At 36.5% G+C, this 27,276-nt stretch overlaps 1 protein-coding gene across 1 annotated transcript; it reads right to left on the bottom strand.

Moving 5' to 3' along the window:
• Window positions 1-18: 18 nt before the first annotated feature.
• klf12a (Kruppel-like factor 12a) lies at window positions 19-23,499 on the bottom strand. Its single transcript, XM_052546192.1, has 6 exons — window positions 23,310-23,499; window positions 12,889-12,970; window positions 9,027-9,576; window positions 5,413-5,551; window positions 1,935-2,092; window positions 19-1,833 (listed from the first exon to the last, which is right to left on the bottom strand). The coding sequence occupies exons 2-6, from the start codon at window positions 12,952-12,954 to the stop codon at window positions 1,640-1,642; spliced, it is 1,107 nt and encodes a 368-aa protein (XP_052402152.1). The 5' UTR covers window positions 12,955-12,970; window positions 23,310-23,499; the 3' UTR covers window positions 19-1,639.
• Window positions 23,500-27,276: the final 3,777 nt, after the last annotated feature.

Here is a 27,276-nt window from a genome sequence, read left to right as displayed (position 1 = left end):
TTTAACATCACACAAGTCTTTTCTGTACATACAAATCTGTGCTTTTATTCATGCCTTTTTCTAACATATACTGTATTTATATATAAATTCACAGTTAAATCCATATAAAACTGAAATGTTTACCATAACATCATGTACAGATACATCATTGTAGAAGAGCGAGAGAGAGAGAAATAAAATAAAAGGAATGCCCATTTGACGATCATTTACAATCATGATTTTTAGTCACTGGGTTCCCTGTAAAATACTATACATTTTGGCATCACATATTTATGGACAGAAGGGTGCAAATCTCGGAATACAGAACAAATATATGACATACAATACAAACAAACAAAAAATATATACCACATGATAAAGATGATAAAATATACAGACATCTGCTACACTGGTTTTGTGCACAAATGATGCAAGGAAAATGTAAAACGGTGCGAGAGAATGTCTCCCTCATACAACTGAGTCCTGAGAGAACAGAACACTACATCAATATAATGGCCATCTCCTAACATTCAGTTATATAACATTTCAGATTCCATAATAAAGTGATAACCGGAGCCCATGCAGATTTTGAAGCTAGAATGTGAAATTTCAATAAATGCCTTGTGATAATGTCATGTTTTATCTTTGCTTGTCTTATTTTCTTTGTTTTGTGTTTGTGGATGCATGTCTTTTTAATTGAAACAAGTTTGTACTTACACAATGACAGCCATGCCATTATTACCCTGCACATTGTAAATAACATTTTTCACCCCAAAGTTGTATTTGCTAAATGCATTAGCAAAGCTTGCACTGAACAGATGTCGTCTCCTCTGCAATGCTTTTTAGACAAACATTGTGATATGCTATTCCAGAAGGCTTCCATGAGTAATCCTGAAGGAAACCTGAAGGTTTGGAGACTCAAATACATTTAAAGGTGCTCTATACGATTTTCAACCACTATATTGACTTATTTCACTTATAATCCATCTGATATTTTCTTCTAAAATGAGCATTTTTCTCAGGCTCGCATGTGCAGGTTTAGCAATTTCACTCTAATGGCAATGCATAGGTCATTTCATTGCCATTAAAGGGAAATAACCGAACATAAATATAGGAGCCTGAGAACAAATGCTATGGCTTTTGCTTCTGCATATAACTTTGGCTTTTGTAAACAATGTCAAGCTAAGTATTATGCAAATATAGGAAAATGGCATGTGGGAAAGCTCCGTACTGTCTCATTATAAATGCAAGGAGGGCTAAGGGTAACAGAAAAGCTCGAATTGCACAAACAGAAGGGTTCTGACTTCACTCTCTGCTTAGGATGTTGTTACTACACTATATCATTACATAGCAAATAGTTGCTTGCCTATTCTATAGTATTTATGTGTATAAATCGTATACAGCACCTTTAACAGCACATGGCTTTTAATAGTTAGTACAAGACTCTGTGTCTCCACCTTTATGAATAAACCTCACATAAAAGTGCAGAAGATAAACCATATGAGGGAAATGTAGATCTTCAACATGGTCTCTCATTCCTGGCAAATTCCCATGTCTTTCACCTCCTTGTCATGCGAGGTGTAATTCCAGACCTTCTGCATGCGACACTGGCAGATAGAGACCTGCTCTGTCTGTTTACATTGTCCGTCGAACGTCATTTTCACACTGTGCATGTTTGTGGGGCGTGTCTGCGACGATGGAGGGCGAGGTGGTCCGAGCGGGAGAAGCTGCGGTCACAGTCGCTGCATTTGAACGGTTTGACGCCGGTGTGTTTGCGGTAATGTCGTGTCAGCTCGTCAGAGCGAGCAAACTTCCATGTGCAGTTATCCCATGTGCACTTATATGGCTTCTCACCTGAGAGAGAGGGAGAGAGAAACATAGAAAAGGTAAATAAAGTACTTGACAGGAACAGAACGTATTTCAAAACGACCTGATGGAAATGTTGGCTGACTCACCTGTGTGTGTGCGTCTGTGGGCTTTCAGATGAGAGCTCTTGGTGTAAACCTTATTGCAGCCCTCAAACTCACACCTGTGAATGCGTCTCCTCTTTGAGTCAGGGGACTCTGAAGGCCTGGGCCTCCGCAGGCTCTCGATGCTGAACGGCAACAGGGAACTGCAACCACAGCATATGATTTCTAATGTTAGTAAGGATATCACGAAGACAGTTTCGTTTAGTACAACAATGGTAGTCACACACAAACTCACTTACTGCTGTTCCTGTCATTATGGGGACATTCCATAGGCATAATGGTTTTTATACTGTACAAATCGTATTTTTTATCCTCTTACCATAAACCTTCCCCTCACACAAAATTGTTTCTAACATTTTCCCAAAAACTTCATTCGGTATGATTTATGAACTGTTTTCCTCATTTCTCATTTACTGGTATTACTATGCTTGTGGGAACATTTAAATGTCCCTGTAACATAGTGAATACCAGCACACACACACACACACACACACGCACGCACACACACACACACACACACACACACACACTTACTTAGCTATCTAAATGGGGACATTGCAAATTGCAAATCTACATTAGTTGTTAATCTTCTCAGGTTTTGCTCACTTTTGGGTACAATTTTGTCCCCAAAATAAGGTTAAGTAGGTACACACACACACACACACCAAACTACTCGGTATATAAGACGTTAGATCTAATGTAATTTTTAATTCAGAATGATGGGCAAAAATAATAATTTATTTCAAAATAAATTCCCATGTACTATATTCATGATAGATAATTATTAGTAATGATATTTACTATTATAAAATGTTATTTATACACACATATGAACTGCAAATGTGTGGGAATAAACTCGATGGAAAAGAAAAAAGAAGAAAAAAGAAAAAGAAAAGTTTCGTTTACTTCAAATGGCCACTTGAGGGAGCTACGCTAACAGAATAATTAATGAACGCCATTAGACAACGTTCTAAGGGTGAAGTAATGTTAAATTATTTATCCTTTTCCACCCTATTCTGCAGTCATCTAGAATTATATCAGTAGTTATTTGTTTCCCTTAAAATCTCCATTTACCAGATTGGATCTCTGTGGTGATATTTCCACAGAGGGACACGCAAATATTAAAAGAGTTTGCATGCTCCATGCATTCAGTAAACATGTTAATCTAAGATAATTTAGGCCTATTTGTTGTTTACTCATAGAGTTAAAAAAAATAGTCATGGTTAAGAATAAGTTTGAATATGCTAACCAGCCCGACGACAGTATAATATTTGCAAAAAGGGCGGGGGCATGTTTAGAAAACTGTACGAAAAAGCTATTATTTTTTGCACTTCCGTTTGGTGGCGCTAATGGTTCAGAAATGTATACACCTACAACCATTTGCAGAATTCTATAACGTTTTACATTTTTTGTCATTTAAAGATCAAAAGCGAGCATCAAATGGACATTATTCGCCTACATTTACGGTGCACATTTTAAGTAAGGGGAAATCTGACTTTTTTTTCTCGAATTCAATTTAATTTTCTTGTCAGGATAAATTCGATGCTGTGCCTACTTTTCCCTGGAAATGTTTTCCGAGTGGCAGAAGAGGCCTTTTCACCCCCCCACAGAGCCACTTCCTGTTTCTTTTGGGCTGCAGGAGTGTGAGGGTATGTGTGTGTGGAGGGGGGTCAACAAGGGGCACCTGTAGCTTTTGGCACACTCCATCACTTTAGAGGCCCAAAGAGGAAAAGAAAGAAAGAAAACCTCCTAGATCTTTTCTCCTCCTTCAAACAATATCTACATTCTTTAAAATGCTGTCACTATTTTCCACATTCCGTTAGAACTATGTGTTCATACACACTTTGGATTTTTTATTCCGAGGTCAAAGGAACTCCATCTAAAATTTTACAGTAAGAATCAAGGACTGTTGTCAACAAAAAAGAGAACCAGGGAGGGAAACAGCAGCTGCTGTCAGACTAAACTCAGCACAGTCATTTATGTTCCGTCTTTTGTTTGTATGTTTCCCACTGGAGAACACCAGAGGGGCTTTCCAGGGGTGCTGACGTGCAGGGCAGCATCACTGTCTGGAGACCAGTTTATCAGTTTAATATAATAATAAACATCCATTCATTATTCAGCTGATCACAGGTCAGGGGATACATAAACCTGCATCGACTCCTGCACCTGTGTCCACAACACGTTCAACCTGAAGCACACACTCCCTCTGAGACTGCTTAAACAAGGCCATACTCGCAAAATGTTTACCATGAATGTGCTTTAAATCAGATCAGACGAATGCGTAAAAATATAAACATGCTCAGAAAAAAAGGTACAAAAGCTACACTAGTATTATTCACTCCAGTGAAAGCTTTTCTAACTTTCTTTCTGATAATGTATAAAGCTAATTATAATAATACAAATAATAATACAATACTGGAATTATTTACGAATCCAGTCAAAATGTCGGAAAATGTCCCCAGGGGGGTTTTGTCAGATTTAAAATGCTGTCCCTAAACTATAACTGCTTAGAAGCAGTATACTGTATATACAAACACTAGATGACTCACTGGATCGAACCCTTATTGATTTAAGAACCAACAGGTCAGATAAGCAATAAGACACATTCGCTTTCACACTAATATTCACTCCTGGAACTTTATGAATCATACTGGCACCTTTGTCATTTCAACACATTCGTAGGCAGCACTATCAGCCAATTTCCTCTGTTCCTATTTGCTTTCTTATACATTCACAAACACTTCAGGTATATGTACCATATCTAATTCTTTATATATAAATTCTGTCTGCTGTTAAATATCTATGTGATGGAGACTTCTTGAAGTTGCCTTCCATCACTGTTTTCATTGTGTTCGTTACTGTTCTAAGTACTGTAGGTATGGTCTTAAAAGAAGCAGAAACCTGTGGAAAGCTCTCAGTTGAGTTAATTTATGGGAATGTTTGTGCAAATGTTTCTCTTGGTTTTATCCATTTATTTGTATCGTATTTACCTATGCTGGATTCAAATTCTTAATTATCTTATTCATGTTATGTTATAGTTATCTATTAATCATATGGTAAGGTAAGAGTAAATGTTATAAAATGGGATGTTCCAATGAGTAAGAGTAGAAAAGCTGTAAGATGACTGTCACTCGTAGAAAGGGGAATTGGTACTGTTTTTAGTACCTGTCCCTTTTTTAGTTTTAATAATAACCTTTGTTTTTATGCTCTTAAACATATTAATTTGCACGTTTTGCACATCTGCTTTAGAAAGCACCTTTTTGGATGCCATCAGGCCTCTCATGATTACATCTTGATGTGATTCTCTTTGTAACAGCTTGGGTCCCTATCACAATCTAAATATTGTTTTTTCTAAATTCTTTGTCATCCTGGATATCACATCACTGTGCACACAGTCATATGTCACAATGATAGACAGGATTGGATTACAGATATTGCAGATTAATGTTGAGGGTGTCTTTACTCTTGCACGGCGCGGGCGATAGTCAGGGCAGTGGATCCTGTTTCATTCACACTCTCCAAGGTCACGTTGGGCAGGTCATCATCCTCGCTGTCACTCAGAGATCGCCGAGGCGACAGTCCATCTGCGATTCGGTGTGTGACTAGATAAAAACAGAGGTGGTGCAGGTGAAATTACAATACGTACAAAGATCAAAATAATTCCTTAGTCCACCAGAGTTAATCTACAGTCTGCATAATAAATAAATAAACAGTGTTGAGTTTCTGTACTTGATCCAGAGCTTGTGCATGGTAGTTTTTAACTACTATATACTGTACTTATATTTGAATTGATCAATAGATACAATGTACTTTTGTGTACATCTTTTTAATATTGTACTAATTAATACATATATATAGTTACATATGTAACTAATTTCTGTAGTTATGTCTATAAATGCATGGAATTGATTCAGTTATGTGGACACTGGCTCTTCAGTATAATTCTATGGCCAAAGCACTAAACCATTAAATGAAACTATGAATCGAATGACATTTTGATTAATGTTCCAATAAAGGATTGGTGGACAATAGAGAGTTTCCTTAAAGAAATAGTTGAGCCATTAATTTATTCACCCTCATGTCCTTCCAAACCTATATTTTGTTTTTTTTTTCTCCATGAAACAATTTTTGAAGTATCTTCACAAAGATTTTTTTTTCTATACAACAGCAGTTCATAGAGACCAATGGAAGCACCATTAAAGCATATGAAGTTATCATGCTAAACAATTGTGTGATAAATGGATCCAAATACAAGCACAATTTTAATTGAATTAGTGTTGTTATTGTAAACTAAAACCTTTCAAAAATTGTTTTCAGTAATATAAATATAATACATATATTAGGTGAAAAACGTAAAAAACAAATGAGAAATGTTGGCCTGGCAACTACTGAAATAAAATAAGTTCAAGTACTAAAATTGCTAAAACTAACCCTGAAAGCTAAATAGAAATATTAGCAAACAAAATCAAATAAAACTGTAATTGCCACAATTCTGACTTTATTCCTCAAAACCGCGCTTATACCATGCAATACTGACTTTATAACTCTCAACAGCAAGTTTATATCACGCAATTCTGAGAAAAAAGTCTGAACCGTTTATATATTGCAATTCTTAATTTAGAACTTGTAGTTGTGAGTTTATATCTCACAATTCTGAGAAAAAAACGTGGAAATACAAGATGTAAACTCACAACTGTGAGAAAAAAGAGATAAAAAGTTGCAATTACCTTCTCTTTATTTTATTTTTTACTCAATGGAGGAAACTGGCTTCCATACTAAAGCGAAATTACTTAAACTAAAATGATCTAAAATACTAATAAATACTATAATAGTATATAACAATACTAAAATAACACTGCTTTACAGTTGATTAAACACTGATAATCTAAACCTCCCCTATATAACCTTTTTTAAGCAGTTTTGACATCTTGACGTTTGGTTATTAGAATCTGAAGAACTAATGCCATTTATATTCTTGACATCCACAGTCTGCCAATCAGACTGACATTAACAGAACAAAATGTTTCTGAGTGAACTCATCTATTCCTAGCTCAAATGAATGACAGAATGCAGTTCCCTCTATTCTTGCAATAAGAGTGCTGGGCATGTTTGTGTTGGTTTGTTTTGTTTGGTTTGGTTGTAAAAGCAATTTCAAATGTCTCCGTTGTATTCCGTGTCATTCCATGGCCCTTCTTGTTGCCATGGATACTTCATGAGAGACTGCAGAGCATAAGGGCACGGACCCTCAAGATAGGGGGGTGGTCTCTCTGTGTGAATCTTGAATGTTTTTTAATGAACTGAAATTGGATTATCATAAAGTGTAAACTGCACAGGTCTAATTATGTGTCAATACACACTGTGTGCTTCTGATGTGGATAAATGGCCTTCTCTGATTGGTCAGTCTATAGCAGAAAGAGCTCTGAGACACATCACACACACTAATAAAGGACATAAGAGAGAGTTATATGACATCGGACATCTCCAGCCTCTATCTACACCTCCCCCCAGGATGAAAAAAGAATAAAAGAATAAATGGAAAGCCTTCCTAACCAAAGAGTCCATTAAAAACAGCTCTGTTGCCCAAAGGCAAGCTTTCCTAGATAGAAAAAAGGGCTTGAGTGTCTTTAAACATGCTTCTTATCACAGTTGCTATTGTGTTTCTGCCATACGCTCTGTCACTAATAAACCCAGGTTCCCTCGTTTAGCTTAGTGGAGTTTTTGCCATAGCATCTACTTCCTGCACTGATGTAGCGGCAGGAAAATAAAGAGACAAGCACAATGGAGCTGCACTCATAAGAGCTGAGCCTGTCTAACACACAGCCAGGATCTGGGTTCTGTCACGGACCCTGCCAAGAACACGGAAACTCTAAGAGAGGCTTTGAAACACAGTGCTTTGCACTTAAAGACAAAGAGGGAGGAAAGTGGAGAGAGGATGAGAGTGAAAGACTTTGCAGGAACATGGGTTTTGCCACAAAAGTGGCCTGGATGCTGGCATTTGACCTCAAAACAGTGATTATTTAACTATGCAAAGCGCCTTTAGAAGACAAATTTACATTTACATTTATGCCTTTGGCAATATTTATCAGTATGTGTGTTGGGAATTGAACCCACAACCTTTTATGCTGCTAACACAATGCTCTACCACTGAGCCAAAGGAACAATGAAGTCAGAAGCCGGTTTGCTTGCTGACGAACGTTGTGATTTCAGAATAAATTTCTTCAAATTGAATGAAAAAATAAAACAGAAAACGCAAGCTTTTTTAACAAGTCATGTTGAAACACTAAAAATATCAGCAGAAGATACTGAAATTACAAGGGGAGATAAAAAGAAATCGGACAATCAACATTATACAAATTTGATATAAAAACAAAGGAAAATGGTAATGGTAATGGACACTTTCTGTAGATAAAGTTAAGTTTTTTTTATCATTAAACTATGTTTATGTACATGTTTGTAGCATTTGTATTTAATGCTAATAAAATAAAATAAAATAAAATAAAATAAAATAGGACATAGGACATTTACATCAATGTATGGTCAACTGAGATAATATTGTAGTTTCATTCATGTTTTACATTTGTTTTTATTTTCATATTTTAAATTTTTATTGGAATTTTTATTTAAAGTTTTAGTCATTGTAGTAAATAGTGTTTTTAAAATAGATTTTTATTTAACTTTTAATAGTACACATTTTCGATTTTTTTATTTATATATATATATATATATATATATATTTTGGTAACACTTAAAGTTTAGGGACCAATTCTCATTATTAACTAGCATATGACTTAACTACCTTACTAACTATTAATAAGCAGTAATTAGGAGGTTTTGAAACAATTTGAGAAATTGTTCCTGATCCATTACCTATCGAGTCACATGCACCATAACAAAACCTTTTACCATAATGATTCAGAATTTGAAAAAAGGATGTTTGTATGTTACAGCCAGTTCAGTAAGTTTATTGAACAAAATGGCAGACAAAAACAAGGCTTCTCAGCAAGGCAATTTCATTGGCTGTTTAGGCTGTCAGTCATTTATCTGTCATGAGTTAAGACAACCAAGCTTCTGTCTCACCTTTCCTGTGCATCCTGTTTTCCTCCAGCAGCGGCATCATGAGCCTGCTGTTCCCCAGCGATCCCACTCCAGGGAAGACCAGCGGCATGGGCTGCATCACCACCGGCACGCGGCGTGGGTGCAGGTGGACCGGGCTGGAGCAAGGAGGCATCAGCTGGGGCATGTGCAAAAACGACTGCCCCCTGAGACTCCTGGATGGGGGAGATGCCACCACTGGAGACATCTTCAGACGAGGAACAGGGGTTATTACTGAAGTGGAGGAGGATGAAGGCATAGATAATGATGACGGTGATGAAGATGACACCGATTTGCTGGAAGGAGGGGAGCGTGGACAAAATCGGATTGATGATGAGGATGACGAAGGAGACGAGGATAAAGATGAGGATGCTGAAAGTGTCGGGGAGGTTCTGGCTTTGTTGGTGGACAGGTCCACGGGCTCTGTTTGTGTCTGGAAGGGGTCGGACAGGAGTCGTCTATCATCTGATGGTTTCCCAAATCTGCGGTTCAACACCAGAACGCCCATCTCTGTGTAGTCATGGATCACAGGAGACTGAGAGGAAAGAGACAAAATTAAGTATCAGTTAACAATTAATTACTGTTACACTGAAACAGGAACATTGTAGGATTTCCTAGGATTTCAGTCTTAAAGAGTCCTTACCCGAAAAAGAGATTGCATTCAATATTTATGGCCTTAATAGTAAAGTTGAATAGTAAAAATGAACCATTCTGTCATCACCCCATGTTGTGTGAATTTCTTTCTCCTGTTGTACACAAAATAAGATATGTTTAAGTTGCTGGTAGCCACTGACTTACATAATATTTATTTTCCATACTCTGGAAGTCGATTGCTTGGTTGCCAGCATTCTTTAAAATATCTTCTTTCATGTTCAACAGAAGAAAGGAACTCATACAGGTTTAGAACAGCACTTTAATTTTTGTGTGTTTTGTTCTATTTATTCATTTATTAAAATGTATATTTTGGACATTTTATCCACCTTATATTGAAAAGATAAAGTATGCTATTTTCTGTGAGTGTGTGAGACTTCAGACTCAGCTGAAATGGGTAAATAACTAAAAGAATAACACAGTGCAGTAAATGGTAAAGCAATTTGTGCTAGAAAACCAGTGTTTATCATAATAAATTAAAATGATATGACAAATCAGTTTGCAATATCAAGCAACATATCAGGCTGTTTTTGTAAAGCTAAAATAAGGAATTCTTGCACATTTAAGTTACAAAAAGCCATGCAGGGTCTTATTAACGTTGACATTTTCTAAAATGTAAAAATTAAACTGACAATTTTTATGAAATGGCAAGGTTAGTTCAAATTGTAAATAAATCATATGTGTCATTGAACCAGATGGATATCATTAATTTTATTTTGTTATCTCACTGGAATAAACAGAGTTCAGATGTAAAAGAAATGTATATCTGAACACTGTCATCCTTTTATTCAGCAAGAATCATTAACTGATCATTAAACTGTTCAAAAGTCATTTATTATGTTTCAAAATATTTCTATTTTAAATAAATGCTTTTTTTCCACAAACTGTACTTATATTGGAACACATATTCTCTATTAATTAAGAGTTTTCCTTCATTAAACTCCTAATTTGCTGCTTATTAATAGTTAGTAAGGGAGTTGTTAAGTTTAGTTATGAGGTATGGTTCAAGGGATCTAAGATATGGTCATGCAGAATAAGGCATGGTTTATTAATATGCTAGTAAAATGCATGCTAATAAGATAACAACTAGTTAATAGGGAGAATAGGTCCTTAAAATATTGTGTTGCCGTAATATTTCACAATATTACTGTTTTTAATGTATTTATCAAATAAATGGAGCAAAATGTCACTTATAAGCAGCTCCATCACTGAATAGAAGAAAGGATTACTCTTAATGCATGCTTGGCAAGGAGAGATTCGGAGTGAAATAATCTATGATTGCCTATGCAGGTGGCTGAAATGAAAATTGGAGGGCTAAAGGACTGCGGCACCTAAATTATTGAGAGTGCCTGTTTATTATACAGGAGGAAAACACACCACAAAAGGTGCAGAGAAAAAGTGAAGAAAAAGCGGTCTCTCAGACATTTACTGACTCAGCTGTTATCCTAAATTAACATCAGTAAATCGACAGAACATTCCAGTCAAAGATGTCAGAAGCACTCACTCAGACTCAATGAAAGCATGGACAAAAAAGTGGTCTGCTGGCAGCATGATTTCTAGCCCAGAAACGGCCCTTCTGTTTTTTACTGTGGTTGACTTGGAGGTTGTTCAGCCGAAATGGAACATGTTTTGAAACTCCATCTCTACCCCGTTTCTCTCTCTCTCTCTAGACTCATGCTTCACCTTTCCCACCTTCCTATCCCTCCCCTCCCACACGGCCCATAACCAACCCCTCGTATGGGGGGCTACCAGTTATTATGGCTAATTTTCCGAATCCAAAGAGCTTCTGGTGAGGACGGCTTTAATAGGGGGAGCAATGCATTTCCAAGAAAAGGGTCTTGGCATTGAGCCCACTCAAACAAGAAGCATGTTCCAGTGACTGTGCTGCCTGTTGATTTAACACACTTCAGAGCTGAGCTGTGTGGCCCACACACATCCTGCACTCAACCCCATCAATGACACGACAATGCCAACCGCTAAAACGGCTAAAAAAGGGTGCAAAATATTAGGTGTGTGGGTTTTGCTCTGTATGAATATGGAGAGAGAAAGCTTTAGGACTTGGGGACCGGGGGAAGCATGTGTATATGTTTATATGCGCCTGTCCTCCAACAAAAAACTACCATATAGGTCATTTGTGCAAGCACTTTATTACAACCTATATTTACAGTACGTTTTAAAGTTAAGCTCCATCTAGCAGGCATTCAAATAATTACAGTATCGTGTTACGCCTGTCATCATGAAATGACATATAACATCATTACCAATCAAAATGCACGTTTATTTAAATGCAATGTGTTGAATTTTTAGACCGATCTCACAGTAATTCGTGCAGATTTTACTAGGCGAATGACCACACCTAACTCCACCCATAAACCTAGCCATCACAGAAATCATGCTAAATCATATCATATCATTTATGAGCAGGTGTGTTCGCTAGCGATCAAACCCATGATTGCATGAGTACATATCATCGTATATTGGAATACTTTACCGAAACCCAAATTATACTGCAAATAAAAGAGTACAAAACATTAATATGAAAATGTCCTGTTGTCGATAGGGGCACAATTGTAGTAAACACTCTGATGGGTCTTATTTCAGGGATTTCGACAAACTGAAATTCTAGCATGTATCCTGAAGACTCCAAGCATGGGAAACCTTAAACTAAACCTCTAGTCCAGCAGTGCAAAGTACACTAAAGATAGCACAGTAAAGTACAGTCACTCAGTACAGTGAATCTCATCAAAACTTCCTGATTTCCAAAGTAAAATGTCCTGATATTTCTGCATAAGCACCAAAATATTATCATTGCAAAATTGTATAACTCTCATTATTTTCAGAATGATATTAAAAGTAATTGCCTTGAAAAAAAAAAAAAAACCAGAAATAAAAATTGTAGCAAAAAATATTTGTAGTCCACGATGTAGGCAGACTTTTAATGTGTACTTTTGACTTATTTATTTATTTATTTATTTATTTATTGTTCGTTTTTTGGTTGGTTTGTTGGACTATAACACTTTCCTCCATTTTGATTGGCCAAGGGGTGATAAATACAACAGCACTGGTTTGCATCATTCCGCTTGCCTGCGTTCACAGTGTTCCAGACGGTCTGACTATGGTTTTGGTTAATTATGACCATTATCACCTTGAGTTTTAAAAGCCTCTACGCACGCGCACCGTCTTTTTGATGGCTTACCCGTCTCTGTGACTCTGCAGGATCGATTTTGACTGGCAGGGCTGGCATCCCATCCAGCATCAACATCCTGATAGCACTGTTCCTGTGAGGGATAGCAGAAAAACAATGTTAGGCTTTAATAACTTGTTAAATCACACTGTGCTGTTCTGCAGACTATCATCAGCCGTAGTGAGGAGCAGAGAAATCGAATATGTTTTGGATATAACTGTGATGACACGACAGAGTAAAAACCTCTCAGCCTTGGATGTTTCTCACAGATCATATAGAAGCTGTGCTTTGTGACAACTGAATAGATAGACTGTGTGAGGATAACAATAAACATATGTGAGAGAGCACGCCAGGCGGTTTAATACGCATTAATATATCATTCTGAGAAGTGTTTACTGTTAGTACTACGTGAGGTATTTTACAATGTTTTTCAAGATAGGAACAGATGCCTTGACTTGTGAAAAAAATCTATCAGTTGTTATTTACAATTTTCTGTTTACTTCTCCATTTGTGAACAAAGCAGCTTGAAAACAACTCACTCAAACATTGCCACGTAATCTTGTTTTAGATTCTTTTCAGGCAACAATCATGAATTATGACACCTGGCAAGACATTAGTTACTTCATAAGGAATGTTATAACACATAACTTACATAACTGTATTGACATTGCCCATGATTTGATATTCAATTAGGATATTATTAATGGGTCATTTCAAGAAAGTAAAGAACCATTATACAGCTGGATTTATGCAGTAGTTAGACATTTTCTGAGTTCATGTGATTCTGATTGTTAAACGATAGTATAGTAAACAAGATGTAATGTAATGAACGTTAACAAATAGCTTCCAACTTCCAGACAGCAGGAAATGAAAGGTGTGAAATTTACACCAGCACAAACGATTATAATTCAGATGGGCAAGCTGTTATATTCACTACTACAGAATCACTCTCTGCTAGTAATCACTGATTCCCTGCTTCAGCAATGCCATTATACATCTAGACATTTACTGGAAGCTAAAGGGTTAATGGCATGATAATGGATCTATTAATTGATTACAAAAATTAATTATATATTATTTATATTTACTTTGAAATGTCATGGGGTGCAATTAGGGGAATAAGAAAAAACCCCAATACAAACAAACAAACAGTACGTTATATCAGAGAGGAAACTTGCAGATCCTTATGACAAATCTCGAGACTCTTCAAATTTTGATTTGAATAATTTATTATATTAAATGATTTATATAATATATACAAATATATTACCTAATTTTTTTTTACTAAATTTATCAGCCAGTTTAAACCTATATGACACTAACATGAATAAAACACCAAGTGTACTTTTATTTATTTATTTAAATTTACTTTTTTAAAATTACTTTTCACTATTGTGAATACTCTTATATCTCTTTGATCTTAATCACATTTGTGCAAATTCTTAAAATAATTCTGATCCCACTTGTTAATGTTCAGATTTTATGAATTTAACTACAACTAACTCTAGAGGAATGAAGCACAGGCAGCTATTTGCTCACAAACTTGCATAAAGAGCATTTGGAAGTACTGTATTGCGTAACATTGAATGTTTCCTTGGTTTTTGGAGGTCATGGGGTTAGTCCTGTCTAACTCCGCAGTAGACTACTGATAAACAGAGGAGGTGGATTATATCTGGAAATCACCTTATTTCTTCCTGTCACTGCAGCACTTGCTTATTCGTTAGAGAGACTGGAAACATTTGACTGCTTTGGCTTCTTTTGACCTGGTTAGTTTACTCTTTGTGTGTGTGTGTGTGTGTGTGCATGACTGTAATCCCTGGCAGACAGGATGTCAGAGGAAACGGGTGGGGTCTGAAGGGCTGTGCCCACTTAAAATCCCTGCTTCCAATGTTGTATATGTCCATGTGTTGCTGGGTTTTTCAAAACAGAGAACACCCAAACCAACTTTAATGGCACAGATCGGAGGAAACTTCACTTCCCCATAAATGCTCTTACCAAAGAAGCTCCACTTTAAAGCACTGCTCCACACCACACCCAGGTGATGATGGACGGCACCCCACTTTACATGTCTGTATGTACAGTAGCACCTCATTCAACATCTTTAAAACATCTGTGCGTTCTCGGATAAAGCCATTAGAAATGTTCTGTTGATTGGGATTGGTCGGCTATTGCGGTATTTTATATTTCCTGTTCTGATGTCTTGGTTTGAATGATGAGGTAAATATGTAATGAATGTCTTTACATACATCTGGTAAAGAAGATTTTATCAGGCATTCATAGTTATTTACATTAGTGACTTAGGATCTTAGGAAAGGTAAGCACACCATTGAGAATGAAGTGTGTGTGTGTGTGTGTGTGTGTGTGTGTGTGTGTGTGTGTGTGTGTGTATGTATGTATGTATGTATGTATGTATATATTGTGTATGTATATATATATATTGTGTGTGTGTGTGTGCTATTTAGTCATTAGCTTAGTAACATGATTATGCTAGAAAATGTTATTCTAGGTTAAAGTATTGGGTCATTAGTTTAGTTACATGCTTATTTCAAAATCTATTGAAACTATATTGATTAAACTATGATGCAATCTCTATTAAGATTAGATGATGTCTACAACAAAGCAAATCGTCTTTCTCTCAGTTTTCACTCATTTAGAGAAAGCAGTGACTCAACATATTTTCTGGTAAGTTGGCAAGCTTCATCAGAATGTGACCTCAGGCCAAAGCTGCTTCCTGCCCACTGCCATGCTAGAACATCTCCCTCATCTCCACTCTTCCCTTTTCTCCTTCCTCCCCTGGTTAGATAACAGACACATCTGCGTCTTAACTCACACAGCTCTGGGATGTAGCTCCAAGACCAGACCTCTCCTTTTTAAAGTGATCTCAGTAACTATGAGCTGAGAAACTGAGCAGAACCAAAGACCCTGCTCTGGATCCATCCCCAGGATGCAGGTTTCTATATTCTCCTGCTTTGCGTAATTGTCTTTTGCCAAAAAGCCCTGAGTGACTTCAGACTTTCCATTTCAACAGAACTCATTTTCCTTGGCAGGACAACTTCTGTCGGATAGAGCCAGGACATTGTCAAACCTCCAAGAGAGGAAAAGTGAGGGAGAGAAGAAGACTGTGTGTGTGTGTGTGTGTGTGTGTATGTGAGGAATTGCTTGGGTGAGGTGTGCAGTTACACTATTTGAATCAACTGTGAATACACAGCAACATTTAAAGAATTGATTGGCCAGACCTTTGCAGTAAAACATTGCCAGGAACAGTTGTGGCCACTAATGCAAACATTCCAGTCTTCTGAACGGACTCTTCTTGTTCAGCAGATCTCTGAACAATTTCATCGGAACATGTCATTCCACGAAACAGACTCATAAATAAGGTTTTCTCATTCTTGGTTCCTGATAGAGTGGTCTCTTTTTGTTTCTATTAGTGTCTCGTTATTGAGGAAATCTACTAAATCATAAGTGGTTCTCAAATTGTGGTTACTGTGGATCCCAGAAGAGAGAGAGAGAGACTCAAGAATCGATTCGCTTAACAATACTGATTCTTTCAGGAATGGAAAAGGTAATGGTCTTTATGAATGAGTTCCTGAATTATTCACGCAACCAATTTTTTCAAAAACATGGATATAACACACTGTTATATGTATAAGGAATAATTAATAGACACTGATAATGGCTGTATTTACATTATCCTGTTCACTACACAGCCACAAAGTTAAATATTTCAACACAAAATAGAGCCCTAAAAAAAAAAAAGAAGAGAGAGAGAGAGAGAGAGAGAGAGAGAGAAGATTTTGTGAAGAAAAAAAGCAAGCAAATGAAGTTGAATGAATGAAGTGAATGAAAAATAAATAAATACAAACTCATACTGAAGACTTCTGAGGTCACGTTCACTACAATTATTAAATGAGACGCAAAATGCCGGCATTTGGGTTAATATGAAATGAACAAGAGAGTTTTTTCACGGTGTGATCCAAGAGATATGGAAGTAGCAGAATAAAGTATTCCAGTGCAATGTTAAATAACAATAAAAGCAATATCAAATTAGATTTCCTTCATCTATATATTTATGCCATTTACAGCTCAAACATTTATGCATATGTTGCTGACAGTTCATAAATGTGAACTAAGATAAATGTGAATTTGTTAAAAGCTATTAATTTTCTCAAATCTCCAAAAAATTTATAAAATAATAATAATAATAATAATAATAAATAAAAGTCTGGTTTAATCCAAGACCACTACAGTCAGAGACTCAAACGGACTGAGCTCACAGCGGCCCATTTAACACATCTTGTGGTGATCTATCATCAATAGTTGTAAAGAGATTTTGGCATTATGGCTACAATAATAAACATTCCAGACAAGATGTTGATGTATGAAATCCTTGAATGCTCTTCATGGATGAAATGGCCTTCTCTCTCAGCCTCACAATCCATGCTTTGTGTGAAGATTCATCTGCTCCTCACAGTCTTTAAAGTAAATAAACGACATAACGTCTCTTGCAGATTCTGCTAATTTAGTTCAGAAATAAGGCTTCTGCATTTTCCACTTGCCTTCCGAGAGGACTAGAAGTGAACACGCTTGCTTACACATCTGTTATTGATTTGAGGAGAGCCTGGAACCCCTCTGTTTAAATCTGTCAGTGTGAGGAGCGCATACATAGGTTAGTATTTACTGACCTACTTGCCTCTTGCCATACAGGTGACAGAGGGTCAAGTTTTTGTGTCTGTGGGTGGAAGGTCTGTCAGATGTCTAATAAATCTATCATGTATGTGGAAAACTATTTTAATCCAACAAGTGTCTTTTCTCAGTCTTGCATGAAATCAAGTACCCAGAGTGAAAGTATCAAAAACAGTTTTTCCTGTTTTGCAAACAACTCAACTAAACCTTGAAATGCAGTCTACGCTTTTTTCTCTGCCGTCTTCCTGTCTGTAATTTCTTCTTCATCTGTTTCTCTCTGAGACTGCACAGCCTGCTGTAAGACACGTACTAGTGCAGATCAGAGATCAGTTTTACAATGGTGAAGATCAAGACCTTACTAAACGATCCTGCTCCCGGATCAGGCCAAAAAGATGACAAATGGCCTCTGGGTCCCAGCTTGGACTGGTTTGCTGTGCTCTCTTCCATGAAGACAGCGGCCCAGAAACTTCTGAAGCTCTCTCTCTAGTGTTCTGCTGGACAGGGTGAGACAGATGTGTGTAATTTGACTTGAACTGTTGAACCGCATGCCGTCAAACTGTTTATTATCAGAGGTCTGGCACACACCAGGTTGCGCAATATTTGAAGGCCATGTTATTAGGCAATATTGCGCAATGCATGCCGTCGACAGTGAAGAGTTTCAGAAAAAAACGTGTTCGTTGAAAAAGAGAGCTTGAAAAAAAAAAAAAAAAAAAAAAAAAAAAAAATATATATATATATATATATATATATATATATATATATATATATATATATATATATATATATATATATATTAAATATGGGCAACCATCATATCATTTTAATGTTTCTACATGCAGGTCAGTTGACTGCATTGACTTGAACTATATAGCTACAGTAAATGGACTTGCTTTCTGGTTCCATTCAGGGACAGCCTCTAAAGGCCACATTTTTGGATTTGGTCTGATCATAAATAATGAGCACAACTGTTGTTAAACTTATAGAGATTATTGTGCTCAGTTGTCCATTTTGCACTTTGTACACTGTTACATTTTGCCGCCTTCACACCTCTGACTGCTCTCAAAATGGTTTGCAGTATATACAGAAGTGAATTAATGACATTCTCAACAGTTTTGAGAATTGTGTTTCCTGCATGGTTAGAACCATTATGGTTGCAAGTATAGCTAAACATTGAAAAAACTTGCTCGGAAATTGAATTCAACTTGCTCATTAAAATGCAATATTCAAAGCAAGAAATACAGTATACTCAACTACTTTAAAATATTTGCAGGCATGTTCTAACCAAATGCACAATAAAGAACATTTCAAATTTCAGAATATTCCATATTTAAAAAAAATATAAAGTGATAAACAGTAACGTTTTTAAAACCTACATGTTGAGAAGTAAAGGATTGTGACAGTTTTATAAATAAATGTACAATTTTAGAATTTGAAAACATTTTATAATAAAATATTTGCTTTGACTTTTGCATCAATACACTCCTAATTTGCTGCTTATTAATATTTAGTAAGGTAGTTAAGTTTAGCTATTGGGTAGGATTATGTAGAATATGGTCATGCAGAATATGTGCTTTATAAATGCTAATAAACAACTAATATGTTAATAATAGGCATCCAAATAGTTAAAAGTGAGAACTGGACCCAATACTAAAATGTTACCAAATATTTAGATAAAAAATTCCATGGCTGAACATTTTTGAACAGTGACATAAAATGTTGATTCACGAACCAATGAAATGATTTATGCAAAAAGACTGATCCAATGAAACATTTTTAAGATGTGAGATGAGAAAAGGCCATGAAATTGCCATCATGACACACTTTCAGTAAACTTAAATCCAAATGAAACACATTAAAATCACAATATTTACAATACAGATTCATTTTGCATTAGCAGAAAAGCATTGCACATATATTCTGAATATTCAATATTTCACTCAGTCCAAATAACCACCCACCAAGGTGTTTGAAAGTTTGGCCTGTTTCACAGCTGGAAGAGATCTGCCCGCATTCCCATTAGGCTGTGCAACCTCAGGGGGCAGCGCTAGCCCTCCCCAGCTGTCCCGAGCATTGTGGGAAAGCCCAAGCCTTTTCTAGAGCAGTGCCAGAAAAGATTGAGCCCCTAAAGCGCAGCGTGAGTGCCAGTAACCAAGCATGCTAACTAGCGTGACCGCTAACCACCCAGAGACTGAACATCATACAAAGAGTAAACTTACAGAAAAGCAGCGAAGAGAGAAGGGAAGCAGAAGGGAAGGAGGACAGGAAATGATGTGATCGCTAGAGATTATGCAGCCCTTCCAAAACAGATAATGACCACAGAGCCTTTCTGGATACTCAAAAGGCATGCATTTTTTTTTACCCCTTGAACGAGATTAGCCCTCTTCCCTGAGTGTTATGATGCCCCTGCTCATAATGAGCAAGGCAGCTGTGTTTGTTTTCCAGCAGTGCATGCTCACACAGGGCTGGGTAAGAACTGTTTTTCCTTCTCTGTCCTTGGTGAGGCTGGAAAACTCACAGCTGCATTTAAAGACTAGGGGGAAAAGCGGAGAATGTGAACAAGAATGAACAACTGCAGGTAAAAACCAAGGAAGAGACCGAAAGGAGTGAACGAGAGAGAGCAAGACTTAAAAGTATACAGCTTTTAGCTCTTCCGATGTAATTGGCCCTGACAGCAGCAGCAGGGCTGAAGACAACTGTCTGGCTTTGACAGATCCCTAACCAGGAACAGATCCCACTTGAAACTCTCTCCCTCTTCCTCTTGCGTTTGGGGGTCAGGCCCCACCAGGAGTGGCTGTGGGGTCAGAGGTCAAAGTTTAGTCAAAGTGTTCACAGGAAGTGCATCCGCTACAGGCTCTGGTTGTAGCCCTTTAGCAGAGCTCAGTTTAATGGGCCAGGCGGTCACTAGGGAGGTCTGCTGTTTCCCGTACTGTACAGGAACCTCCCTGCCACTTCACTCTTTGTAGGTTGGTGACTCACAAAGGAGATTTAGTTCCTCTGATTTCTGTTCTGCGTGCACATGTGTGTAGGTGTGTGTAAGTGCATGGCTGCATGCAAGCAGCTGGTTTTCTATGCCAAGGAGAGAATTAGTTTGAAAGCAAAAGATTGAGCTTATCGTTGAATACTTGTAGTTACATTTCCATTAACTGTTTTGGCTTCCAAGACTTTATTAGTCTAGTGTACTGATTTGGGATAACCATCTAAAAGTAAACAATCAACAATGCCAGTATTTTGTAATATTGAAATCACTGAGTATTGCAGTTGAGTTTATGTCAGCTCCACATGTGAATGAACAAATGTTGGTTAAACAGCTTGCCTTATTTGGGTTATAGATATAAACCCAGTTAGTGACTGTTAAGAGGTGTTGCAATAATGGGATGTTTTAAAATGTCATATCTGCACACCTTGTAGGGTCCTAATGTACTTCCACTGACCTTCCACTTTCAATTACTATATATTGCAAAAAACAAAAAAACATTTCAGCTGTTCGGGGGGTGTACAATTCAAAAGTTTAGTGACAGCTGTTGTATTATTTTTTTCTTAATGGGAAAACAATATTGACAAGCATAATATATTGATATATACATTGCATTAATGATAAACACTGAACATTTTCTTTATACTATGTATGTGTTTAGTTTTTTTTTTTTTTTTAAATCAAAGGTCAGTTACATAGTAAATAAATAATACATGCTTCAAAAACATTTTACTTTACACTATTTATTTATTTATTTAACTTGGTTAGTTTAGTTTATTACCAAGTAAATAATAAATACTCTAAATGTAACTTTATTTAAACTTTTTTTAGATATTAATTATTATTATTATTTTTTTTAAATTGCACTATGTTTCTGGTATGTATGGATCTGTAAGTGTATTTATTTTTTGTTTGTTTAGTAAAGGCCAGTTCAGGTTCATTGTTCTTTTTTTACTATTTACATAGTAAATAAATAACATACAGTATACTTCAAAAAACATCAAAACTGTTTACATTACCCTATTTATTTATTTAAATTAAAGGTTTGTTATGTTTATTAAAAAAACAACAACATAAAAACCGCAAAACAGTGTTTACATCACACTTTGTTTATTGTTTCTTAAAAGTTTATTATTTCATTTAATTAGATGTATTTTTTTTTTCAAATAAATGTTCAGAATCACAGTAGGTTTGCTGTGTTTTCGAAATTGAAACCGAAATTTCCTGAAACTTCGCAACTACATCGACTACTAAAACTTCCGGCATTTCAAGATTAATGCTACTCATATTGGAATAAACAAAACAATTGTCCACAAATCAACAACAAATTTGTCCATAGCCAAAAACACATTTTAAAACTTTCATCAATCGATTTACAGGTTGTGTGGATGCTAGAGCCCATACCTGCATCTAGGACTGCACGCAGGGAAACGCCCCTGATGGATTGCCAGTCCATTGCACGGATTCTAAAAACTTGCAACACAAAATCTGTCCACACCTGATCAAACCCCCTTAAACTATTGATTCAGATCTTGTTTGCACGAAGCCCACACTTTCACCCTTTAGCAGCTCTCTCACACCCACTTTGTGTTCCTAAAGACCATCTACAAAAACAACCACCCAGAGGGGAACCTGCAGAGCTCCAGCAGCCTCACTGGGTCATTATAGTGCCACAGTGAGAGGAAAGATTGTTTACTTTATTGACTTTTAGGTGAAGAAATGCTTCCAAAAAATAAACGAGACCCAATGACCCCCGAACTTCCTCACCATGCAACTGCAGCACAAAGCTCATCCGGTGCAGACGTGACCGACACTAGACACAGATCAACACTCTCAGGTGCGGTTTCTGCTCTGCGGTGCAGAGGATGCTGTATATTTATAGCTACTTAAACTGTATTTTACTTTAATAGTACTGTGGTTTCTTAAAATGATGTCTAATTATTTTTCAGAAATTTGAAGACCTGATTGACTTGGCTAGGAATACCATGTCACATACTTGAGAGGGAAACCACTGGCAGATGGAGAGAGAGAAAACCATGCCAAATCAGATGCGACACCTCTAGTTCCTTACTGGTCTACAACAGAGCTACTGTTCTTCTGTGCACTTCTTGCATTTACGTTTATCATGTACTATTGTCTCAAAAGATTCTGAAGCAGTTCCTACAGAAGTATAGAACAGACAGACGAAGAGAGCAAGAAATAGGAAGTAAATGCAACCCTGGAGTCTTTCATAAGCACCCATAAGAAAAACAAACCCATTATATAGCATTTATGTAACATTTATAAATGTGCAGAGGACTACTTAGATGCATAAAATTAACTCTTATGTGACACAAAATAAACAGGAAGAGAGAACATGCAGTAAAAAAATCACAATACTGTAAACACATTGTATAAAATGATCAATAATGCACTCAAACAAAATAAATAATACAAATCAACAGCAATGAAGTTATAAAGAGTTCTCAAAAAAATCCAGTACTTCTGTCACACTACTTATAACTCTTACACTATTCAATCTTGAGCCCTTACATTTTACTTATTAAATGTGCAGTTATGTTAACACTCAAACTTTAAATATTCATAACAATTATTTGAATGTAATGTTTTATTTATTTATTATTATTCCTAAAATAAAGACTTTAAGTAGCTCTTACTTCCAGTGACAATATTACCGGCCTTTAAATGACAGCTGACAGGTCCAACAAACTAACAGTCTTAGGAATGATAAACTAAACCAAAAAAAAAAAAAAAAAAAACATTAGACATTACTGACCTTGTTTATTAACCTCAGTAATTGACAGCAAGAACCACTATCCTTACAGCGTCCCTCTGTCTCCCTCTTTTCTGTCTTGTTTTCCTCTGTCGCACTTTCTAATACGACCCCTCTCTCTCTCTCTCTGTCTCTCTCTCTCTCTCTCTCTCTTCCCTCCTCCGCCGCCGTGTGTTTCTCAGGAGGAAATGAATGGAACGGCTCACACAGTGCTGTTCTACTCACAGGGCTTGGGTCACATGACCAGGCTGAATGAAGAGAGGGGGTGGACCCTCAGGCTGAGAGGCGAGAGGACACACTGTGTGTGTGTGTGTGTGTACTGTATGAGCATATGAGAGAGAAGGTGTCAGACTACGAAAATGTTGTGGGTGTTAACCTATGCATATATAGAGTTAGTAGAGTTGGTTTATTTTAACTTTCTGGTGGAGATGGAGACCATCTCAAATTATTATCAAAAGATCATCAGATACACATTAGTTTTAGAGCTCTCTTTTTATGTTAATGTTGTTCATCTGTATGGTACAATGAAAAAAAAAAAAACTTTAATATCCACAAAAAGCTTTCTCTGTTTTAGAAGGTTCTTTTGATTGCTAAAATGTTCTTCACAAGAAAAAAAAGGGTTATTTTAAGAACTTTTAACTGAAAATCAGAACATACAACTATAATATATTTTATACATTTCATAATATGTAAAAAATGTTTAATGTTTAATTCACACCCACACCCCATATATAAGAAAATACATTAATGTATGTTAATTTTTATTTCATTTCATCTCTCAGTTATAACCTTTAATTCATTTGAAAATAAATTTTGATATTACAAGTTCAGCAAAATGTAGAAAAACTTAAAAAAATTCATTTTATTAAACTTCATTTTTATATTTAGTATATGCTAAATATATATTTTTAAATATATTTTGGCCAGAAAAACATATATATAGAAACAATATATATATATATATATATATATATATATATATATATATATATATATATATATATATATATATATATATATACACACACATATGGGCAAAATGGTTACTAAAAGTGACAAGTACTTAGAAGAAACACCATTAAATCTGGATACTTAAATTTCGGTTGCTTTATTTTACAGTACATGTACTCATAGTGTGCTTACAGTGTATTTATCTAAGAAAGTTCTGGTAATACAGGTAACTACATGGGGTAGGGTTAGGTTTAGGGGTAGGTTCAGGGTTAGTACCTTGTTATTACATAGTTATTGTAATTACTATAATAAGTTGTATGTACATGAGGAACAGGACTGTAAAATAAAGTGCTACATAAATTTATATTAAGTTTCCTGAGGCATAAAATACAAACCTCTGAGCAATAAAAAGTTCCTCAGGGAATGAAAAAAGTAAACAAACAATCATTGACTGATTTTTATTGCTCAGAGGTTGCTCTTTCATAGCTCAGGAGATTTAAATGAGATCTAAAATCATCTTAAAGATGAAGAAATGCCTGGATGGTAGTGAACACATGTTGTCTAGCTAGTAGAATTATGTTCCTCAAGCTCTGTTGCTTACAAGGCAAAAATGTTCAACCACAGTAAACCACCACTGGGCCAGAGGTAACAATGCACCAGCATGTCAGTGACCTGCCCACAGAAATGGTGGTCATTGATGTATAAGGAGACTACACACACTACAAATACACAGCTAAATATACTGAACAAAGTAGAAATAAGGTTAAAAAAGATGTAAGAAATAACGTTTTAAACAATCCAGAAATGAACTGTTTTCACCATGTGTTAATGAGCAACCAAAATGTCCATCCAGAGCAAGCACTAGCCCTCCCTAACATATGTGTGTGTGTGTGTGCAGCTAATTGAGGAAGTCTGGGGGATGTGTGTGACTCTTCTTGGAGGCCAGTCGTCAGTTGCCATAGCGACCTGCTCTCCCACCTTGTGTCGGTCCTGTGCTTTTGTGGAGGTGTGAGAGGAGGTGGAGGACTCTCTCTAGCGTTCTCTGTCTTTCCACCCCCTCTCACTGCGCTACTGTGTCTCAAAGCTGTTAAAAACATCCCTTCCATTTGAACTATTCAGTTAGTGAACAGGAAAAGCTAAAGTGAACAGGAAGTTGAGTGTAATTAGGAACAGGTTGCTCACAGGTGAAGAATTACTGTGAGCTGTGGACAAAGGCTGCAGGGACGGTCAAACTGCTGTTGCAATCTGTTCAGCTGCTTCGGTGCCATTGCGATTTGAGACGAAAACGCAAGTTTTACATGGAAGTTTAGTGGTTTCAGCAGATCCATCACACAGTCTGACAGAAATGTTTTTCGTGTATTTCTGAAAGGTGGCTAGATTGACAGGACCTTATCTGCTGCTGGCATTGAAATTTACATTTTACATGAGTCAAACTGCATCAAAATTTGACTGTTGACTTTGGCTTGATCTTTTTTTTTTAGCATTTAAAAAGGGATTTCCAAGGGCTCGAGTTGGTTAAGCTCTGTGATATGAAGAAAGAAATGAAAAAGTGTGGAGAATACCTTTAATTATTATACTGGATTACCAAGCTTCTGCAGAAGCTAGTGTGATGGCTTATCAAAATGAATTTGCTTGCTTGTTTTAGTGTTAATTCACTGGTGTCAATCAACCTAGGGAATGGTTTGAAATTATTATTTGATATATTATTACATACTTTTCAAGATCGAGATAGAAATTAAAAGAGGTCTAGAGAGGTTAGCAGCCACTGTGTATGTAAACTACTAGCCAGGTTGTTAAAAATGCCAGTGGAGCATGATGCTAATGTGAAGCTGAGGGCAAGTGTATGCCTGACTGCTCTAACATCTGCCTTCAGCATGTATACATGACTTTAATAAAGAAGAAAATGCCTTAACAGCCTGGCTGAGGTGAGTATACCTAAGGATACCATAGATGTTTAAAGAAAAGATCATTAAAATGGAGAAACTAGACCTTGAAGGAGAATCTAATCGGTCTTGAATGGACATTTCACCCAAGAAATTGTTTTTTATTGGAATCATTTTCCATTGTACAAAGGTTCTTTTCAGTGGAAACATTCTTTACATTTTTGAAATGACACTAAAGCCGCGTTTCCACCGCAGGAACTTTACCCAGGAACTAGGAACTTTGGCCTGGTACTTGGTGTGTTTCCACCGCAGGAACCAGGAACTAAATAAAGTTCCGGGTAAAAAAATTGCCCCTCAGAAAGTCCCTGCTGGCGAGGTGGTACTTTTTCAAAGTTCCAGAACTTTCGGGGGCGGGACTTTGGCACTAAACATGCTGATTGGTTGAGTTCACGCAGCATTGTGATTTCAGCCACCATTTATTCGGATCATTTTCAAAATATTACTGTTATTGTGTCATGAAATTTAATTTTAAAAGTATTTCAGACGAGAATGTAGTTGTTTAAAACTCAAATCTGTGGTTTATTTATAAAGACAGCTCCTATTTAAAAATGTTTCTCGCCGATTTCGGAGACGGTCAGCTCCACGCGATCAGCGGGCGCTTGGTGATCATGTATCCGCCGAGAAGAGCCTCACCTCGGCTAGACCCTCTGATATGTGCCGCTGGCTATGTAGTCTCTTTAATGGTTACACAGAAAATATAATTCATTTTGGGTACATCTAACAGGTAATCTTTGGTTTGTATTCAATTTATCTATATGTTAAAATGAAAATAAAAAAGGCAAATTGATATAATATTCTGTTTCACTCTAATGGCTGTATATATACATATTTCCCTGAACTAAGTACATTTCTGCAGCTGTTATTATGTTTAAATGAAAATGAAAGGAGGCAGTGGTATTTGATATCCTATTTCATTTTATTGTAAATATATACAGTGAGGAAAATTGTAGTAGCCAAGGCGAGCTGACAGATGTTATCAAACACACTGCTGTTTGCAGAATTACCGGTGTTGTGCCCAATTCTGACCCCTTGCCAAATTATTACCCCCTAGTACTGGTAGGTTTAGAAGTAGGTTT

The sequence above is a fragment of the Carassius gibelio genome, chromosome B1 (genome assembly GCF_023724105.1).
Source record: "Carassius gibelio isolate Cgi1373 ecotype wild population from Czech Republic chromosome B1, carGib1.2-hapl.c, whole genome shotgun sequence".
Lineage (NCBI taxonomy): Eukaryota > Metazoa > Chordata > Actinopteri > Cypriniformes > Cyprinidae > Carassius > Carassius gibelio.
This window is presented reverse-complemented; position numbering and strand designations above follow the sequence as displayed.